General features: G+C 38.8%; 1 protein-coding gene across 2 annotated transcripts; it reads left to right on the forward strand.

The window, feature by feature from the left end:
• The first annotated feature begins 158 nt into the window (after positions 1-158).
• Positions 159-17,215, forward strand: LOC131982719 (transmembrane protein 184B-like). Of its 2 annotated transcripts, XM_059347284.1 has the most exons (10): positions 159-645; positions 4,067-4,300; positions 6,726-6,891; positions 10,918-11,008; positions 11,101-11,176; positions 11,896-11,987; positions 13,269-13,438; positions 14,444-14,638; positions 15,065-15,091; positions 16,138-17,215. In XM_059347284.1, exons 2-10 carry the CDS (start codon positions 4,067-4,069, stop codon positions 16,365-16,367), a joined length of 1,281 nt encoding a protein of 426 aa, XP_059203267.1. In that variant the 5' UTR covers positions 159-645; the 3' UTR covers positions 16,368-17,215. The 2 variants fall into 2 exon arrangements, with proteins under 2 accessions (XP_059203267.1, XP_059203268.1); XM_059347285.1 differs by lacking the exon at positions 15,065-15,091.
• The last annotated feature ends 192 nt before the right edge of the window (positions 17,216-17,407 follow it).

The raw sequence follows: 17,407 nt of genomic DNA on the forward strand, positions 1-17,407 counted from the left end.
TGGAAGTTTTTTTAGGGTGGTGCGTTTGATTTTAATTGGTCTTTCTGGACACAATAAAACATTCAGTGGGTCCAGTAGAAAGTTACATCATAGTCAATGGCAGAGACTCGGGGAACTGGAAACTGTTACTACGCATGCGCTAACAGCAGTTTCGGTGGCAGGCAGCAGCTGCTGTTGATACAGTGAACTGCCGTTGGTGATGTGGATGAAATAACGGTGTCTACTCCACTGGCTTTGGGTGGGAAATAGCGATATAAAAAACATTTTTTTATTGACGTTTTGACATTGTACTTGAGTGCGACGCCTCATAAGAGCGTGTTACATTTCTTGGCTTTGTTTTGATTACGAGGACAAGCAACAGTAAGCTATTGCCAAGCTAGGAAGGCTAGCTAACGTAAGCTAACAGCTAGCAGCGCTCGGCTCAGATCAGGCTCAGCTGCAGACACTTGCCAGCTTTATAAAAAAAAAAGAGATAAGTTTCTGGGGTTCAAACAATGATGCAGTGATTGGAGACGCGGTTGGCTGTCGTCTGAGTATTAGACCAGTTAACTTTTTCTACTCCAGAAGGTTTGCAATCGACTTGAGACGATGAGCTAAACTGATGCTTTGATTCAAAGCAGCGCAGATCAAACAACTGCAGAGGAGGTGAGTAAAACAGCAGCAGGATGGAGCCATGAGCACTGAACACACCAGCTACCATTTTATTCTGTTCAGCGTGTTTTTCTTTACTCGCATTTTATTGGAAATATAATAAGCCAAATCGGCGCACCTAAGTGAAATGCTGGATTTTCATTAAATATGATGTCACACAAAAATGCAGCACGGTATTGTGTATACTGTTGGCTGTAAGCTGGGAAACGCTTCACCGTTCTTTGTGGGATTTTATAGCAACACTTTAACAGTTAAAATGAGTTGTGGTCACTGTTAAGTGGTCTTGTGGTCTTTAGTGCCTCTGATTGAAAGCAGCCTTAATAGGCGGATGCTTTACAATATGTTTGAGACAGCTGTCCTGTCCTTAGGACATATGATGGCCTGTCACAAAGACTGCTGATTCGATTGAGGTCAAAGTACAATGCTTGTTTTGAAACCTACCCATGGGTGCAGTCAGCAGGTTTGATGAGCTGCCTCTCTCTCTTGTCTGTGGCCCACTGGGAAGCACCGAGCTTTGTTGTAGGAGTTGAGCTGGTGCTGGTGATCATCAGAAGTGCTTGTATGCAGTGACCAAAGACCTGACCCTGTATTCATTTTTATCAGATGATATGTAGATAACCCGTTTTGACTGATTTTCATGCATCCAACCAACCATGAGTGGTAAATAAAAAGCTGAATCCATTTTCAGATTACTACTCTTCATCAGGCAAGGCAATATGGCAAAAAGATACCATGGTAAATGCAAGTTGATATGTACAGTATGCTGATACAGAGTACCAATCCCGATACCAGTGTTTATTTAATAGGATGTATTCCACTGTGTGGAAGCTACTGGGATTAAGTCCCAACAGATATGGGATTTACAACCAATACGATTTTATAAAATGAAATTAAAATAGACTTTTGCTCTGTGGATTATACACTGATTTTGCATTGTTAAGACTATGCAAAACTCCTTAGAAGGCTGCTTTCTTAAATAAACAACTTAAAGTATATTAGCATTCTTATTCTTTCTACATACAATATATTACAGTGTGAGTTACAGCACCATCTTTGGAGAAGTACTCCCACACCTCAAGCTTCGTTTTCGGCATTATATGTTCTTTAAGAAAAGTTAGTACATATTGGACAACATATACAGCGGTACTGATAGCTGCAAATACATCTGTGACAGGCCAATATTGACCAATTATATATCGTTATTGCAAGTCCATATGTCATTCTTGCTCTAACTGGGATCATTCTTTTATGTTCAAGGCAACATCATGCTTGATATTTGACATTTCTTTCCAAACTGAAATATAATGTATCAAACAAATATGTAGACATTAGTTACTGAATTGTTGGTTAAAACTTAAATGAGAATTACAATTCAAGTTTATATTAATATGTAGTATAAACATAGAATTGAAATGAAAAAAACAGCCCCTTTGACATCAACACTGGATACAGCTGTCTGTATTGGGCCGATGTCAGTATCGGAGCATCCCAACCAGTAATATTATATAGTACATTACATCTGTCTGGACACAGCAGTTTGATGGTCTACTTGATGTTGATGGGTGGAACTGCTTTATCAGAAAAAATCATAATCTTTTATTTCTTCCATAAAACAGTCCAGGGCTTCAGAAAGATGCGTTGTTGAAGGTTCTTTCCCTTGGTACTTAATTTATCCCCAAATCAAAAATACATGTATACACATACCAGGTGTTGGAAATATTTCTTTCCAGAAACATAACCCGATTACTCAAGGTAGTTCACAGAGCTGGTTGTGAGCAGTTTCTTGAAGTTTTCTTTCTAGTTTAGTTCCTACCTGAAACTACTTTGAGCACCTCAAGCATCATGTTCAAGAGAAGGCAGACATCTGTGGCCGATATCTCCAACACTTGGTAACCCACACCGAAACAGTCTAGATTGATAAATAGCACTACAGGTTGAGAAAAATGTGTATTTTGGATTTTGGGGTGAGATGTCCCTTTCAACATATTCTTGTTTAAATTTGACACACTGATGTGTTCCCAGTTCCTTCATTGCCACAAGCTGATTGAGGCTTTGGCAAGCAGCGTGAGTCATCCATAACCACAATGAGCGCCAGCCTATATTTAGCCGGTGCACAGGGGGGTTTGAAAGTCATTGTGAAATTAGTTTTCACTGTGAATGATTAGATTATCGCCTTCCTGGAATCCACACGAAGACACTGGCGTAGATGGATGATGACAGTCACCAGATCTGAAATGATGTGATCATGCGGGTGGTGGCACATAGAGCATTTTTCTGGATTTTTGTTGATGTTGGCAACCTCCAGTTTGGTCTTATTTTCACATATATATGATAAATCCAAATCTGTCCTGTGTAAGTACATATGTGGCACACATCAAATGTTGAGATATGGAGATTTTGCAGTGGAGGCGATAGCTTCCCATTCTGCTGACATGGCACAATTGCAGCTTAAGCTTTAGGATTGCTACATTTCAAACCCACTAAAGACAATGCTGCAGGTTTTGGACTGCACAGTGCTTTACAGTTTTTGACAATGAATGTTGAGAAAAATGGAAACACAAATATTATAATAAAGGCAACTCAAGTTCTTCTGGAACGAGTGCTTTCGACCACAAAATAAGAGGAAATTTATTTGGATATCACTTCCTGAATAAGGCCCAACGCCTCTAATCTCTCTAAATTTATTGCTCTGGTGATAGCTCCATTTTCGGAAGACAAAGAAAGATGAGGTTTTACAATTATTTCACTCTTTTTCAATTTTATGTCATGGATCTATCTTATTGCAGCATTGGGCCTCAGTCTCTTGAGCCTCAACTTTGCTGCCAATTGGTGGAAAGGTGTTCAATGAAAATATATGTTTGCGTTTAGCATCATTTCTAGCTACACTATACTTCTTTCCTCAGCAAAGCACTGCAAAAAGAGGGTAGAAATTGGGTCAGCAGCCCTCAGCTCTTTGCTGTCACACTGATTTGCTGTGTTTGACTGATCCCTCCCCCTTCATGTGTTGGTGTGTGTGTGTTTTTACACTCTTTATCAGCCTCTCCTCACCCACCTACCTTATGCTTCCTTTTTTGGCTTTGCACATTTTGATCTCCATTTGTCTATCCACACAATCTCTTTTGCATTGTAGATCTGTGTAATGCCCTACATTGCTCTGCTCCGTTTCCTTTTCTGTTTTCTCGTTCTAACATCAGGGGATGTTGGCTGAGGATTTAGGTCTTAGACTGTGCAGGCCTGTTGAGATGCATTTACACATTACAGTGACTCATTCAGGCTCCATAGTCTTGCATGTTATATTCTGTGGCTTCTTGTTGTTGACCATAGGCTACCACTTACTCAATGTCCAAGTTAAATTAGTTCAAGATAAAGAGCCTCTTCTTTGATTGAGTCTCATGTACACTCTTTCTTTATACAGATGGGTCAGCTTTGGCGACGAGATATCACCCTGTCAGAGAGGTTGGGGAATGACTCTCCTGTCGGCTTCGCCCCGGGGCCCCCAGCAACGGTGGCCCCACAACAATCCAATACTTCCTGGGTACCAGAAGCCCCAGTGGTCGCACCAGAAGAGCCCATTTTCCTCATGACCTCCACTGCCCAAACTATATCGGGTTTTTTCGTATGGACAGCTCTTTTGATCACATGTCACCAGGTAAGGAGAACATGACATCTGGAGGTTGCAGATGATCTCAGTCAGAGGGTTCAAACTAAACTTAACTTTCAAGATAACAGATTCTGTCTCCACAACTACTTATTTTGTCCAACAACCACTTTGTGTGCTAAGTACATATGAGTGGGTAACATATGATGTAGTAGGTCATAGAATAATGTTAGGTCGCTGGAGCTAGCATGCAGTGGGACACCTAGCTCCCAATGCTGTGGTCTTACTGAAATGAATGAGTACTTTTATTTCATTATGCTTTGTAAACAGCTCCTTTTCAGCAAAAGAAAAAAACAGCAGACACATTCACACCCAGGAGCACTTTTCCATGAGCCCCTGGTAGTATAAGGCAATATGAACCTTGAGACACACATGCATGTGCTTAATAAAGTTCACAGTCTGTGGTGAGAAGGCTTCTTTTAAAAACAAGCAGATTTTCCATGAGCTGGTCCACACTAGTTGTTGCACATTGGCTTAACACTGAGAATTTATTCAAACATTTTTCCTGGTTGTGTGAATAGAATGAGACAAAAAAAAAGTAGTTATTATGAGAAGATTGGGGTGCGTGTCCCATTAGACACCAGACTTAGTTGTCTTGTTGTGTTTTATTTTTTGTTTGTTCTTTTTTTTTGTTTTTAGTTGCGGTTTGTTTAGACTTAGGCACCAAAAGTACTTGTTAGGTGTTTTACCATATTAACCACATGCTAGAAAGGCTTTCCATAGGTAGAGATTTCTGCCTCAAAACATAACTTCTTCTAGAAACACTGAACTATCAGAGCAGACTGGGCTTTTTTCGCAAGGGGGGTTTCAAGAGACAGTTGCTAAAAGGAGCATGTTTTTTGAACATAATGAATATAAAATAATACATTTGAGGGGTATTTTATGCCTCTATTTAATAGCCAACAGTAGAGTAATGACAGGAAAAAGTGGAGATAAAGACAATGAATGACATGCAACAAATGTCACTGGCCGGAGATGAACCAGAGATGTTGAAATCCAAGGCTGCCAGTGAGTTCCTAAGTGCCAATTTTGATTGACTGAGGCTGATTATGCCCCCTGAAACACACCCAACAAGTGCCAAATACCTCAGAAAGCCTAGCCACAGGGGAAGCATGTGTGCTGCTTTAACTGCTGCTTGTCAGTAGCCTATAGAATGATCTGCCTTAGGATTTAGAAAATATCAACTAGGGGTGGAAAAGCTCGGAGAAATAAATTGCAAAGGGACATGGATTGGTCTTCTGTGCTTTGACAGCTTAGAATTATGTTAAAAATCTCTGAAGAATGGAGGTGTTTAGTGTTAGTGTTGTAGATACGTTCAGTAAAGTGCTGTTTGTGTCAATTTATCAGCCCTCATGTTACATGAGTATTTGGTAATAGTAGTCCCTTTTATGTAAGTGAGATCTACTGTACCTCGAGGCTTAGGTTAATGATTTGTCCACCATTGTTCTTCACATACTGGCTTAAAGAAGAGCCCTCGGTCACTCTGGCAACAGGTGCTCCCGGCTCGACTTGGACGTGAGAGAGCCAGTGATGGGAGTGTTTGTGCGTGGAGGAGGGAGGAGGGTCACCTAGCAACAAGCCCTGTGAGCGGAGCGCACCGTCTCGCTCGGTGTATTGTCACCCACTGTTTGTTATTTTACCAAAGGTGTGTGTCTGTTTACAGACCAGGAAAGGTGATAGGTGGGGTATTGTGTAAGTGGAAAGGAGCCGGATGGAGCAGACAGAGGTGCTGGTGACAAAGGCCCACCCCGTTCTTCCTGTCTGTCAGCTGCTCTCAATAGGAGTGATAAAAGCCCAGTATCAATTACCCAAAACAACCCATGTCCATGCACACACACACACAACACCACACACAGTACTCCAATATCCCACTCAGGCAAATGTATACTGGCTGTACCCTGACCTGTACAGACTGACTAGAGCTTGATGAGAACACACATACAGGTTTTATGAGGAAGCAATTAGTTTCAATTAAACCCATTTATCCAACCACGCTATGAGCTGAGGAGGGAGATGATAAATAATAATTTTCTTATCTAATTTTTAATGTGGCAAATGTGCAACAAAATACCAAATGTTTTAGTCATTTTGCATGTCTGCTTTTCATAAATAAGTATTTTAAGGGAAGATTCTAATTTAAATTTCTGAGGTACTGCACCACAGTTTGTGGTCTGTAACAAAATAAGTAGGTAACCAGATGTCAAATCTGCCTCAGTTTCAGGCTTGAATTGTGCATCAATTTTATGACAAGATCATAGAAAATAACATTGAATGGATATTTGCTAATCACAAGCACATAAGTGTTTAGTTAGTAAGTGTTTCATAATGGTGTGCTTCATGGTATCACTGAACAAAGTATAATCTTAGATTTCTGACCTTTTTTTTTCTAAGTGTTTTCTTTTTCTCTTCTTTTTAGATCTACATGCACCTACGTTACTACAGCTCCCCAAATGAACAGAGGCACATCGTCAGGATCCTCTTCATAGTCCCCATCTATGCCTTCGACTCCTGGCTCAGCCTTCTTTTCTTCACCAATGAGGAGTACTATGTGTACTTTGACACAGTCCGAGACTGCTATGAAGGTGAGTGGATGGAGGAGCGCAGTGCAACACTTGCATTTTCTGCTGCAGATTGGATTATGTGCTGCCGTATTTGGCATGCAAGCGGCAGAATATTCACCACCGCGGTGGGAGCGAGTGTTCTGTGTTCCAGTGTGTCCCTGAACTCCCAGTAGACAGACGGGTGTGAACATTTATGTGTCGTGATACCCCATTGGCAGATGGCCTTTGTAGTGTCTTCATTTACAAAGGTTGCCATCTTTGTCCTCGTGGCTCCATGGCCTCTTGGGATTGCAGGGGAGGGGAAACCTGTTTCCTAGCAACTGTATGAAAACGAGCAAATCCTTGAGAAGACTTTTAAATGGCATCTCACTTGTGAACAGATAAGCTTGTTCTTTGACTTAACCAGACTGTAAAGCTTCGACTGTTGCAGGAATTTCTCACAGTTTTAGTGCAAAATCTGAAAACAAATAAGAATAAAGCAAGCAATTACATGAAATACTATGATTATGTTAATGGAAATTTGCTTTGAGTACTCTACAGGTACTTAATTAGGGTAATTGCCTGAACAGGATTGAAGTGCTTATAGTATTAGTTGATTTACAATAATCACAAAGATCCCATTTATCAGCTGGTTCACATTTCCAAGCACAAAGTATTGCTGGTTTTGCTCTTATTTTGGAAAAAAAATCCTACTGAGCTCTTTACCTGGTTAATAAAAAATAATTTTACACTAATATTCTTATATACATGCAGCCGTGCATATGCCAATTGTAGAGTGTTAGGCAGGGGTCGATGTTCTGACATGTTTATCATGTCAAAATATGGAAAAGTGGAATTGCCTTTGTAATTTCCCGCCAGTGGCAGACTTGTTTGACTGTCTATGTGCATATGATATTTTTTAAATAATAACAAAAAGTGTCTCCTTCCAAATAGAAATGTCATTTGTGTCAAGGCCAGATATCACGTTTTACAAACTGTGATACAGAATATCCAAATGGAATATGCTGTTTACATGACCTGTAGCAAATCCATAATATTGTAAAAAAAATATTAGTGTGCATATTAACATAGTCAGAGTGAGGAACCATTGGTTGGATAATCCTTTTAAAGACGTCACCTTGGATTCAGAAGTTGTAATGGGCGTTTGTGACTACAGAAACAATAAATTGATTCAAAAAGAACACATTTGAGGGATTCATTTAAGAAAAATTGGTAACCTGCATCCCTGCAGGTTTGTTATATCATGGTGTTAGTTTTGTAATGTCATCCTGCCCCTGATTATGTGGCTCTTATAGTACTTCTGTGAAAGATGTACTATGTACTATGAATTAAACTTCGCTCACAATCATGCTTTTAATTATTATAACTTTCACAAATATCCTTTTACAAGCCTTTTAACACATATCAGGATTTTACCGTGCTTTACTCTCACATTACTTTTGCCTTTAGTCTGGTCATTACAGTGATTGCTTATTGTATATCAGGTTACAGCTCTTACTTGTAACATACACACATTTAGATCAACACAAGTCAAGAATGATCACTACTGCTTTTTATCTTGTTTAACACACACTCTAATGCATACATTGTTTTTATATTTTCCCACAACAGTATGACATTCCAGTACATATTACAAAATGGTAGAAGTGGGTGTTACTGTTTATGCTATTAGACATGATAGAAGTGACAGAATTAGCTTTATTAAGGCAGAGTATTGACATGATAAGCTTTGTCTTCACCATTAGGAGTAAAGACAGATAAATGTAGGTGTGCTGTTGCTCTCTTACACTATTGGATATTTACACTTTAAAAATAAACGCATGTTCAAATTATTTTAATCTGCTGGCCCCTTTCAAGCTAAAAGCAGCAGAGTACATTTTGGAGCGAAAACTACCTTATGTGTAGTTATGCAACATTAACAAAGGCAGCTCTGTGCTGACTGTGTTCTGGCAGGATATTCAGTGTGCTTCACTCACAGGCTTACTTCTAAACTCGGTAATGAGAGCTGAGGCAGTGGGGAGCTGGTATCTGTGGGTTACCCTTAAATTAGCCTGAGAACACCTGGGGCAGCAGATGAAAAAACATTGTGCTCTCTCAGGGACACCAATTACCTGGATCAATTTGCACTATATAGTCTATACAATGGTATGTTATTCTCAACAAAATGTCAAGTAAATTATTACTTATATAGAAGTGATTGGCCATTACACAGACAGAATATGACATAACTGTCTTATATGGGGATGGGCGTTTGGAAGAAACCTGCAAACTTGATTATCTATAATGTTAACAATCAATTAATCAAAAGATTTATATACAGTACTGTGCAAAAGCCTGTTTTGATAACGGACGCTTTTATTTTGAAAGGACGAAAAGAGACTTGATCCTGTCAAGGAGTTCAATGTTTTATGTTTTAGCCCCCGAAGAGGCATGAGGTTAGTTTTCACAGTAATCTTGCATATTTAAATGTGTTTTGTGTTTAAATAAGTTTTGAATAAAATTATACTCAGTAATTCAGGCTAGCAAGGTTGATACAGTAAGCTTGTTTTGCTCAAATGAATACTAATATTGTTATTGCAACTTTCAGTTTGCAAACTGTAGCTTTATCCAACATAATTCTCATCTTATTGGCTTATTGACGTACGGCTGCAGAACTGAACGCTCGTCCTGTTTCAGTTCAGTGATACTGATACAGTCATAGATTAAATTAAAATAAAAAAATACACCGATCAATTAAAAATTCCACGTGATTGACCAAATTATTAACGACCATTAATCGATCATCAAATAATTATTCCCATCCCTAGTTCAAGCCACTTCATTCATACTTTTTATACATTTTAGTTCCAGACAACATTTAACTTTGGCTAATGCGTTTCACCTGTTTTGCTCTCCACACAGACGGTTCACCTGCATGCAACCAAAGCCCGCTCAAACGTGATTTGCCTATTTGACTTTGACTGAAACGTAAACCAGAACACTTAATATACAAAAATCTCCTCCTGTTTCCCACAGCTTCTGCAGCCATGATCATAAATCTGTCTAAAGAGATTAGACCTGTTGTAGCTTCGCATTAAGGCCCATGATGCGGTGGAAGAATAACACAAAACATCACATGTTGGAATATGTTTTTACCTTTATTAGCTGTAGTTACACAACATATTACATATCACATTACATTATGTGACTATATTGTGTGGCAGTGTTACATGACCATGAGCTTTCTTCTGTATTATTGCTTTTCTTTTCCACAGGCGTCCCTTTATCCCACAGCTTAGCTTCTGCAACCGGTACTAGACAACTATACCTTACAATTATGCTTAGGTTTCTCGTTGACTCTCAACATTACCCAATCATTTCAAGTCTGCTGCGGGGGGTGACTCACCTTTCTGCTCTGAAATGGCAAGCACAGCAGTTCTGAAACAAAATCAGCAAAACATTACTATTATTATGGCAGTTACAACAAGTGTTGGCAACACTGTATAACTACTACAATGCTGTTAGACTTATTAAGGATGGGAATCAACAGAGTGTCTATGATATGATATCATGATACCTAAGTTACAGTATGATCATGTTGCCATTTTAAACATTTTGCAATAAAATTGGTGTAATAAAATATATTAGGATTTATTGCAATTTACTACCTTTTTTTCAACATAAAGGAAAACTTTTGTATGATAATATTGCAATTTTAAACATTTTGCAATACAATATAATGTAATAAAATTTATTAGGATATATTGCAATTTACTACCTTTTTTCAAGGGGAAGAAAACTTTGTAAACATCTGATTTCAGTCTGTTCATTTCACTTCAATGTATTTGCCATGTGAATGTTATAAAAGAAATTGCTATACTTTGCTGTATTTTTTTTTACCCACCCCTAAAATTAATCAGGCATCTTTATGTTTTTGGAGGCTTTTAGTAATTCCCAGTGTTTCCAATTCCACATCAGCAATGTTGACATGACATTTACAAAATGCAGTTAGGCTGGGACTCTGCTCAGTAACAGTAACATTTTTTCTGTGTGTTACTCTCTCTTTAGCCTTTGTCATCTACAACTTCTTAAGTCTGTGTTATGAGTATCTGGGAGGAGAGAGCGCCATCATGGCTGAGATCAGAGGGAAACCTATTGAGTAAGTCTTGTTTGCTTGATTCCATTCTCTTAATTCCTGTTACATTTACTTCAGAAATTCCATGTTAACTTTCCTTTAACTTTTCACTTTAGGTCCAGCTGTGTGTATGGGACCTGTTGCCTGTGGGGAAGGACGTACTCCATTGGCTTCCTCAGGTTTTGCAAACAGGTACTAGCCATCTTCTTGACATATACAGTACAGGCCAAAAGTTTGGACACACACCATCTCATTCAATGCGTTTCCTTTATTTTCATGACTATTTACCTTGTAGATTCTCACTGAAGGCATCAAAACTATTAATGAACACATATGGAATTATGTACCTAACAAAAAAAGTGTGAAATAACTGAAAACATGTCTTGTATTTTAGATTCCTCAAAGTAACCACCCTTTGCTTACTAGAATACTTATATTCTAGTAAGCAAAGGGTTTCAGTTATTTCACACTTTTTTGTTAAGTACATAATTCCACATGTGTTCATTAATAGTTTTGATGAATCTACAATGTAAATAGTCATGAAATAAAGGAAATGCATTGAATGAGAAGGTGTGTCCAAACTTTTGGCCTGTTCTGTATGTTATACATTGTTTAATTTTAACAAAGGGTTTACTGTTGTCTTTTTGAGAGAGATGAACTGTCCAGTGTTACATATTGTTTGTCAAAATATTCCGAATATTTGCACAAAATGATGTTGAACAATCGTACACACATTGAGCATGAAGTGTGTAGAATGTGATTTTGGGGTGAGTAGAACATACGAGTGGAACATTCTGGTGTACCCGTTCTGCTTTTTACTGACCTGATATTTCCTGACATCATTATATCCTCATTTTTTTCCAACATGTTTACTTCTCCTCTCACTCTTTGTCTCACTCTTTCTTCTCAAGGCAACTCTCCAGTTCTGCGTGGTGAAACCTCTGATGGCAGTGATCACTGTCATTCTTCAGGCTTTCGGGAAATACAGAGATGGAGATTTTAAGTAGGTTCCCACAATAATTCACAACATCCACTATCATTCACAGCATAAAAGAGCTCACTGAGCAGTGATTTCTTTCATTCTGACTTGTGTTTTGTCACACTACTATAGACACTGGCAAACTTCTTTTCACACCATAATGGCTGAGGTTGGTTGAACCCAGACAGTTCCTGTCTGGAAGGAGGAATCATTTTCAAAAGATATAAATTAGGTTATTACTGTAAAGGCTTTTGCACAAAAGGGACATTTTTGTGTGTGTGGAATTAATTTCAGGGTTCGTATGGCTGCTTGAAATCCTTGAAAATGCTTGAATTTTAATGTTGAATTTCAAGGTTTGAAAATGCTTGGATTTTGGATTAAGTGCTTGTAAATGCTTGAAATTCTTACTGTATTTCTCTTGCAATCTGACTATAGATAACCGCATTTTCAATGACAAAACAAAACTGAATAGCCCATAGCCTATCTGAAATGAAGACCGCTCCGCTTGGGTCTTGCCTGCGTCTTCTTGTTTCTGAGGTGTTTCTTGTTGCTCTACCCTGTATCTTCTTACTGAAGGGAGTTTTTAAAATTCCTAGTGGATGTGAAGGGTCCTGAAGTAGGGCTATTTGTGGGGCTTTCCTCCTAGTTTGGGTAGTGTTTAGTTCCACCAGCTGCCGGTTGATGATTTTTGTGAGTTTACTTTTGCTCCTAGCCCCTAGATTCCCATACCAATATGTTTTATGAGATTAGCAAACTACTTTTAGTTGTTAAAAGTGTAATACCATTGCTGGTGGTATGGTTAAGTGAAATTACCCCTTTTAGTATCGAAGTACTCATCTAAAACATTCCATTTACAACCATTGAAAGGTCCTGGAAAAGCTTGGAAATGGACCTTGAAAGTCCTTGAAAAGTGCTTGAATTTGACCACTGAAAAAGTGTACGAACCCTGTAATTTGCACGTCAACATATTTTTTTTAACTCTTGTTTTTGTCACAAGTACTTTTGCACAGATTGAATATTAGATGGTGAAAAAATGTTTTTCCGGAACAAGGTTGATTTTATGTTATGTTAAAGCTGCACATTTCTGTAAAAATCACCATCCTTCATGAGGAAGAGCTGCAGCCTCCCCAGCACTAAGAAACTGAAAGGGTTTTCACTTTATGCCCAAATGAAAATTGTCAACATAAACTTGCCTTGTGTCCAACTCCAAGTTGATTGTAAATCAGTTTCCTCATTGTTTCCTCAGTTCTAAATTTGCCATGTGTGTCTAAACTAAAACATATTATTTTTATCTCTCTCCTCCAGCGTGGCGAGCGGTTACCTGTATGTGACCATAATCTACAACATCTCCGTCAGTCTGTCACTCTACGCTCTCTTCCTCTTCTACTTCGCCACACGTGAACTGCTGGTCCCATACAACCCCGTGCTCAAGTTCTTCATGGTCAAATCGGTCATCTTTCTCTCCTTCTGGCAAGGTAAGAAGACTCCCTTCTGAAATTGTTAACACACAGATGCACACATATACATTTATTCTGACATCATTTCTTAAGCAGCTTTTAAGTATGGCATAATCCAAATATTGTATAGATTTTAAGTGACTTTTGAATTACTTTATTTCACCCATTTTTTCTCCATAATTACAAACTGAAATAAGCCAAGGCTGAAGCACATGGCTTTTTGCCTATCCTACCCAGAATATCAGCAATAGAAAGAAGGAAAAAATAATAATATTATAATCATTAATTATTTTACATTTTAAAGTTCTTCTAAACCCCAACAGAGAGCTACACAAGTCAACCCATCATTAAGTCCATTCCACAGTTTGACCCCCAAAACTGAAACACATCAGTATTTTATATTCCTTCTCACTTTACATGTATCAAATATAAACAACCCTCTTATATTATAATTTCTTTCTCTTCATTTAAAAATGTTTGAATCCAAACAGGAAAGCTATTGTTCACTACATGAAAGATGTTTTTAAATGAACAATGTCTGGAAATGTTAAAGTGCAGGATTCTATAAAGTATTGAATAGTGGATTCACGATATCCAGCTTTGTTTATTATTCTAATAGCTCTTTTCTGAAGTTTAATTATAGGGCCCAAATTTTTTTTATATGCACTTCCCCAGATTTCAACACAGTATGACATATATGGCTTTACAAGTGAACAGGAAGGCAGTCCTTCTTTAAAAATCCCTTATTTTTATAAAGAATGGTAATAGGTTTTCAAGAGGTTTGCCAAAGAAATTTGAAACCTGTAATTGTTATATTATATTTAAGAATTATTTTGGATTTTGTAGCATCTTCTCTGAATTTCACATCTGCTTTCATTACCCTTTTGTAAATCATGTTTTTTTTAATATGCCAGCCTCTGCACTTGCAATAGGAAATGTTTTCTCATGCACGGATTAAAAATGCACACAGCTTTCGTGCCTTTTCTCAGTTTCTGATTTCTGTTTTCTCACTCTGACTGTCAGGGATGCTGCTGGCCATCCTGGAGAAGTGCGGGGCCATCCCTCAGATCAGCTCGGCTGACTTCTCTGTGGGCGAGGGAACAGTTGCCGCTGGTTACCAAAACTTTATCATCTGCATTGAGATGTTCTTTGCTGCTGTTGCTTTGCGCCATGCCTTTACTTACAAGGTCTACATGGATAAAAGACTGGATTCATATGGTAAGGGAAGTGTGTGGTGGGCATGCATGTGTGTGTGTGTGTGTGTGTGTGTGTGTGTGTGTGTGTGTGTGTGTGTGTGTGTGTGTGTGCACAAGTATTAAGAGGCTGTGTAATTGTGATTCATTTGAGATTGGAAAACTATAGTAAAAATATGTAAATAATGAGAAAACGAGCCTGTGTACTATGTGCAATATAATCTTTCTGCTCTGGAATTGTTTTCGATACAGACTGATTCCTGCAGTCGTACAGAACTGATCTGACCTCACTCTATGTCTCCCAACCTATTTTTTACTTCCTATCTTTGATGCTCTCAACATATTTTGAGTCTCTTTTCTTCTGCTTTTCCTTCATTTCATCTTGACTTTCTTCTGTTCCTCTGTCTTCCTTTCCCCTTTTTCTCTCGTCTTCACTGTGCGGCACTCAAAGGCTCATTTCCTATCTATGGACAGTACGGTAGGTCTGATGTTAGCTGTGTTTCGTCTGTATCTACCACAGTTCTGTATTTTTGCCCCCATTAAAGTGATTTTGTTTTGCTTCTTCTGTTTGATTGTGGTTAAATGTCAACATTGGTTTCAGTTTGGCATGAATTCATTTTCAGACATTTAATAATCATGGCTCTATGGCTGCTTTGTTTTGTGTCCTTATGTTAATTTTGCATTCAGTGAATTTCCGCTTTGAACAGTTTTCCTGGCACAATTTTGTTTTGGTCATGTTCCTACCCAGGCTCTGTGGTCCCCTTTACTGTCTCTCTGCCAGCAGAAAACATTTGTTTTGAGGAAAAACTAAAACTGACATTAACTGAAGCAACCTTAATGAATAATGTAAACTGATGTTAGATCATCATCTGCCTATAACACCATTGCCACGTGCCCTTTTATATGCCATAAAATGTCAAAGGTGCTGTATATTACATTCAAAACAGGAATGGCTGAACACACAGCTCTCAGGTGATGTCAATAGTTTGAAAGGGAAGAACTCGCATGCATTAACAAAGAGCAGAGAAGTTTGGATTACAAACACACGGAGTGTGACTTCATTCTCTGCTCAGGACGCCATTACTGCACTATATCACTACATAGTAGATATTTGTTTCCAACTATTATAATGTTAGGTCTACATGATGGTGATGGGGTTAACACTCTTGCCTCAAAGCAAGAGGGTCGCCGGTTCAATTCCGGCCTGTGGCTCTTCTGTGTGGAGTCTGCATGTTCTCCGTAGGAGTGAATGAGAGGGTGGTTGTCAGCAACCCACTTGCTGTGTGGCAAGAGTGCTAACCACTACACCACTGTGCAGCCCCCTGTTACTTTTTTGTTAAGTGAATTGCATGTCTATGGCATTTTAGGCAACAGATACGTTTTGGCAGCATTACAAGTTTTATTTAGAAAATTAATTTGAATTTATAATTTTTTTTTTTTCAATCATCCGTCACTTTCCTATCTCCCTCCCTGTTCATCCAGTTTTGTGTCTCCTTATTAATATTCCAATTTTTCCACCTCCAGGTCGCTGTGCCCCAATGAAGAGCATCTCCAGCAGCCTGAAGGAGACCATGAATCCAGGGGACATGGTCCAGGACGCCATCCATAACTTCTCCCCAGCTTATCAGCAGTACACCCAGCAGTCCACACTGGAGCGAAGCGGGGGGCCGCCCCTCTCCCGCAGCCACAGTAACCTCAGCACCCGCGGAGACAACGAAAAGACCCTTCTGCTCAGCTCTGACGACGAGTTCTGAGACTCGCGCACACGCTCAATTTACTCCTGTAGCCCAAATTGAATTTTTATCAACTATGTGAGACAAATCAGATCTTTTGTTGCTACATTAACGTTACAGATCAGATTTTGTTTTCTTTTTTCTTTTACATCTCATAGCTCACATTCAGGTGTGCAGAGATTTATTTCTATACATTTAGACTGGTTAACAGGCTGTGGGAAGGGAATGAGTGTTTTTACAAGGAAAGAGGCAAAGTAATTGATACAGTAGGAGAAGAGGATGGGAGAAGAGAAGTCATGATTTTTTAGACATAAGGTTCATTAACTAGTGAAGCTGTCATTTGTGTTGATGTCATTGAGGCCATTGCTGACAGATCTACCATATCTCATGGGTACAAATAACTGTGCCTGCATATAGCATTGTTCTGCTGCACTTTAAAGAAAAAAAGACAGATATAAGGTGTATGCTATAGTCAATAAGTGCCATCTTCATCTGAAACACATGGCCTCTTTTTTTCACTTTTTATATTGATTCTTAATCCAAACTCCTCCTCAGTCCTCTGCCAATTCTGCCTCTTACCGCAACATTGCCAAATAGAGGGAGCACCCTGTGCTCCTGTCAATGAGACACACTGTCTTAAGATTTAGAATTGATTTATAGTCAAGCAAAACTACGGAGCCTTTGAATTGCCAGGCTTCATTTTAATATATAAGAATCTAATCTCTTTTTTTATTTTATTTAAATGTTGTATGACCTTGAAGGTTTAACTCGTTTAAAGAGTAGTTTGTTGGAAAATTGTTATTCCTGAAATGTTATAAATATTCTGTGTTTGTTTTCATTTTGTATGAACAAGTGACTCAAAAGTGTAAGCTGTCGGCCTGGCTCTCTCGTGCTTTGTTACTGTTTGTGGAGGGAACAGCTGTGGGAGAGATTTTAGTGTGGGTCGAGAGACTGACACCCACACAGATTACAGATTACTGAAGAAGCAACACTTCCCTGCAGAGCCGGGCCCAGCTGTGATGTGCTGCGGATTGTAATCCCATAATTAAGGGCATTACGTG

The sequence above is a fragment of the Centropristis striata genome, chromosome 13, assembly GCF_030273125.1.
Source record: "Centropristis striata isolate RG_2023a ecotype Rhode Island chromosome 13, C.striata_1.0, whole genome shotgun sequence".
In the NCBI taxonomy this organism is placed as follows: domain Eukaryota; kingdom Metazoa; phylum Chordata; class Actinopteri; order Perciformes; family Serranidae; genus Centropristis; species Centropristis striata.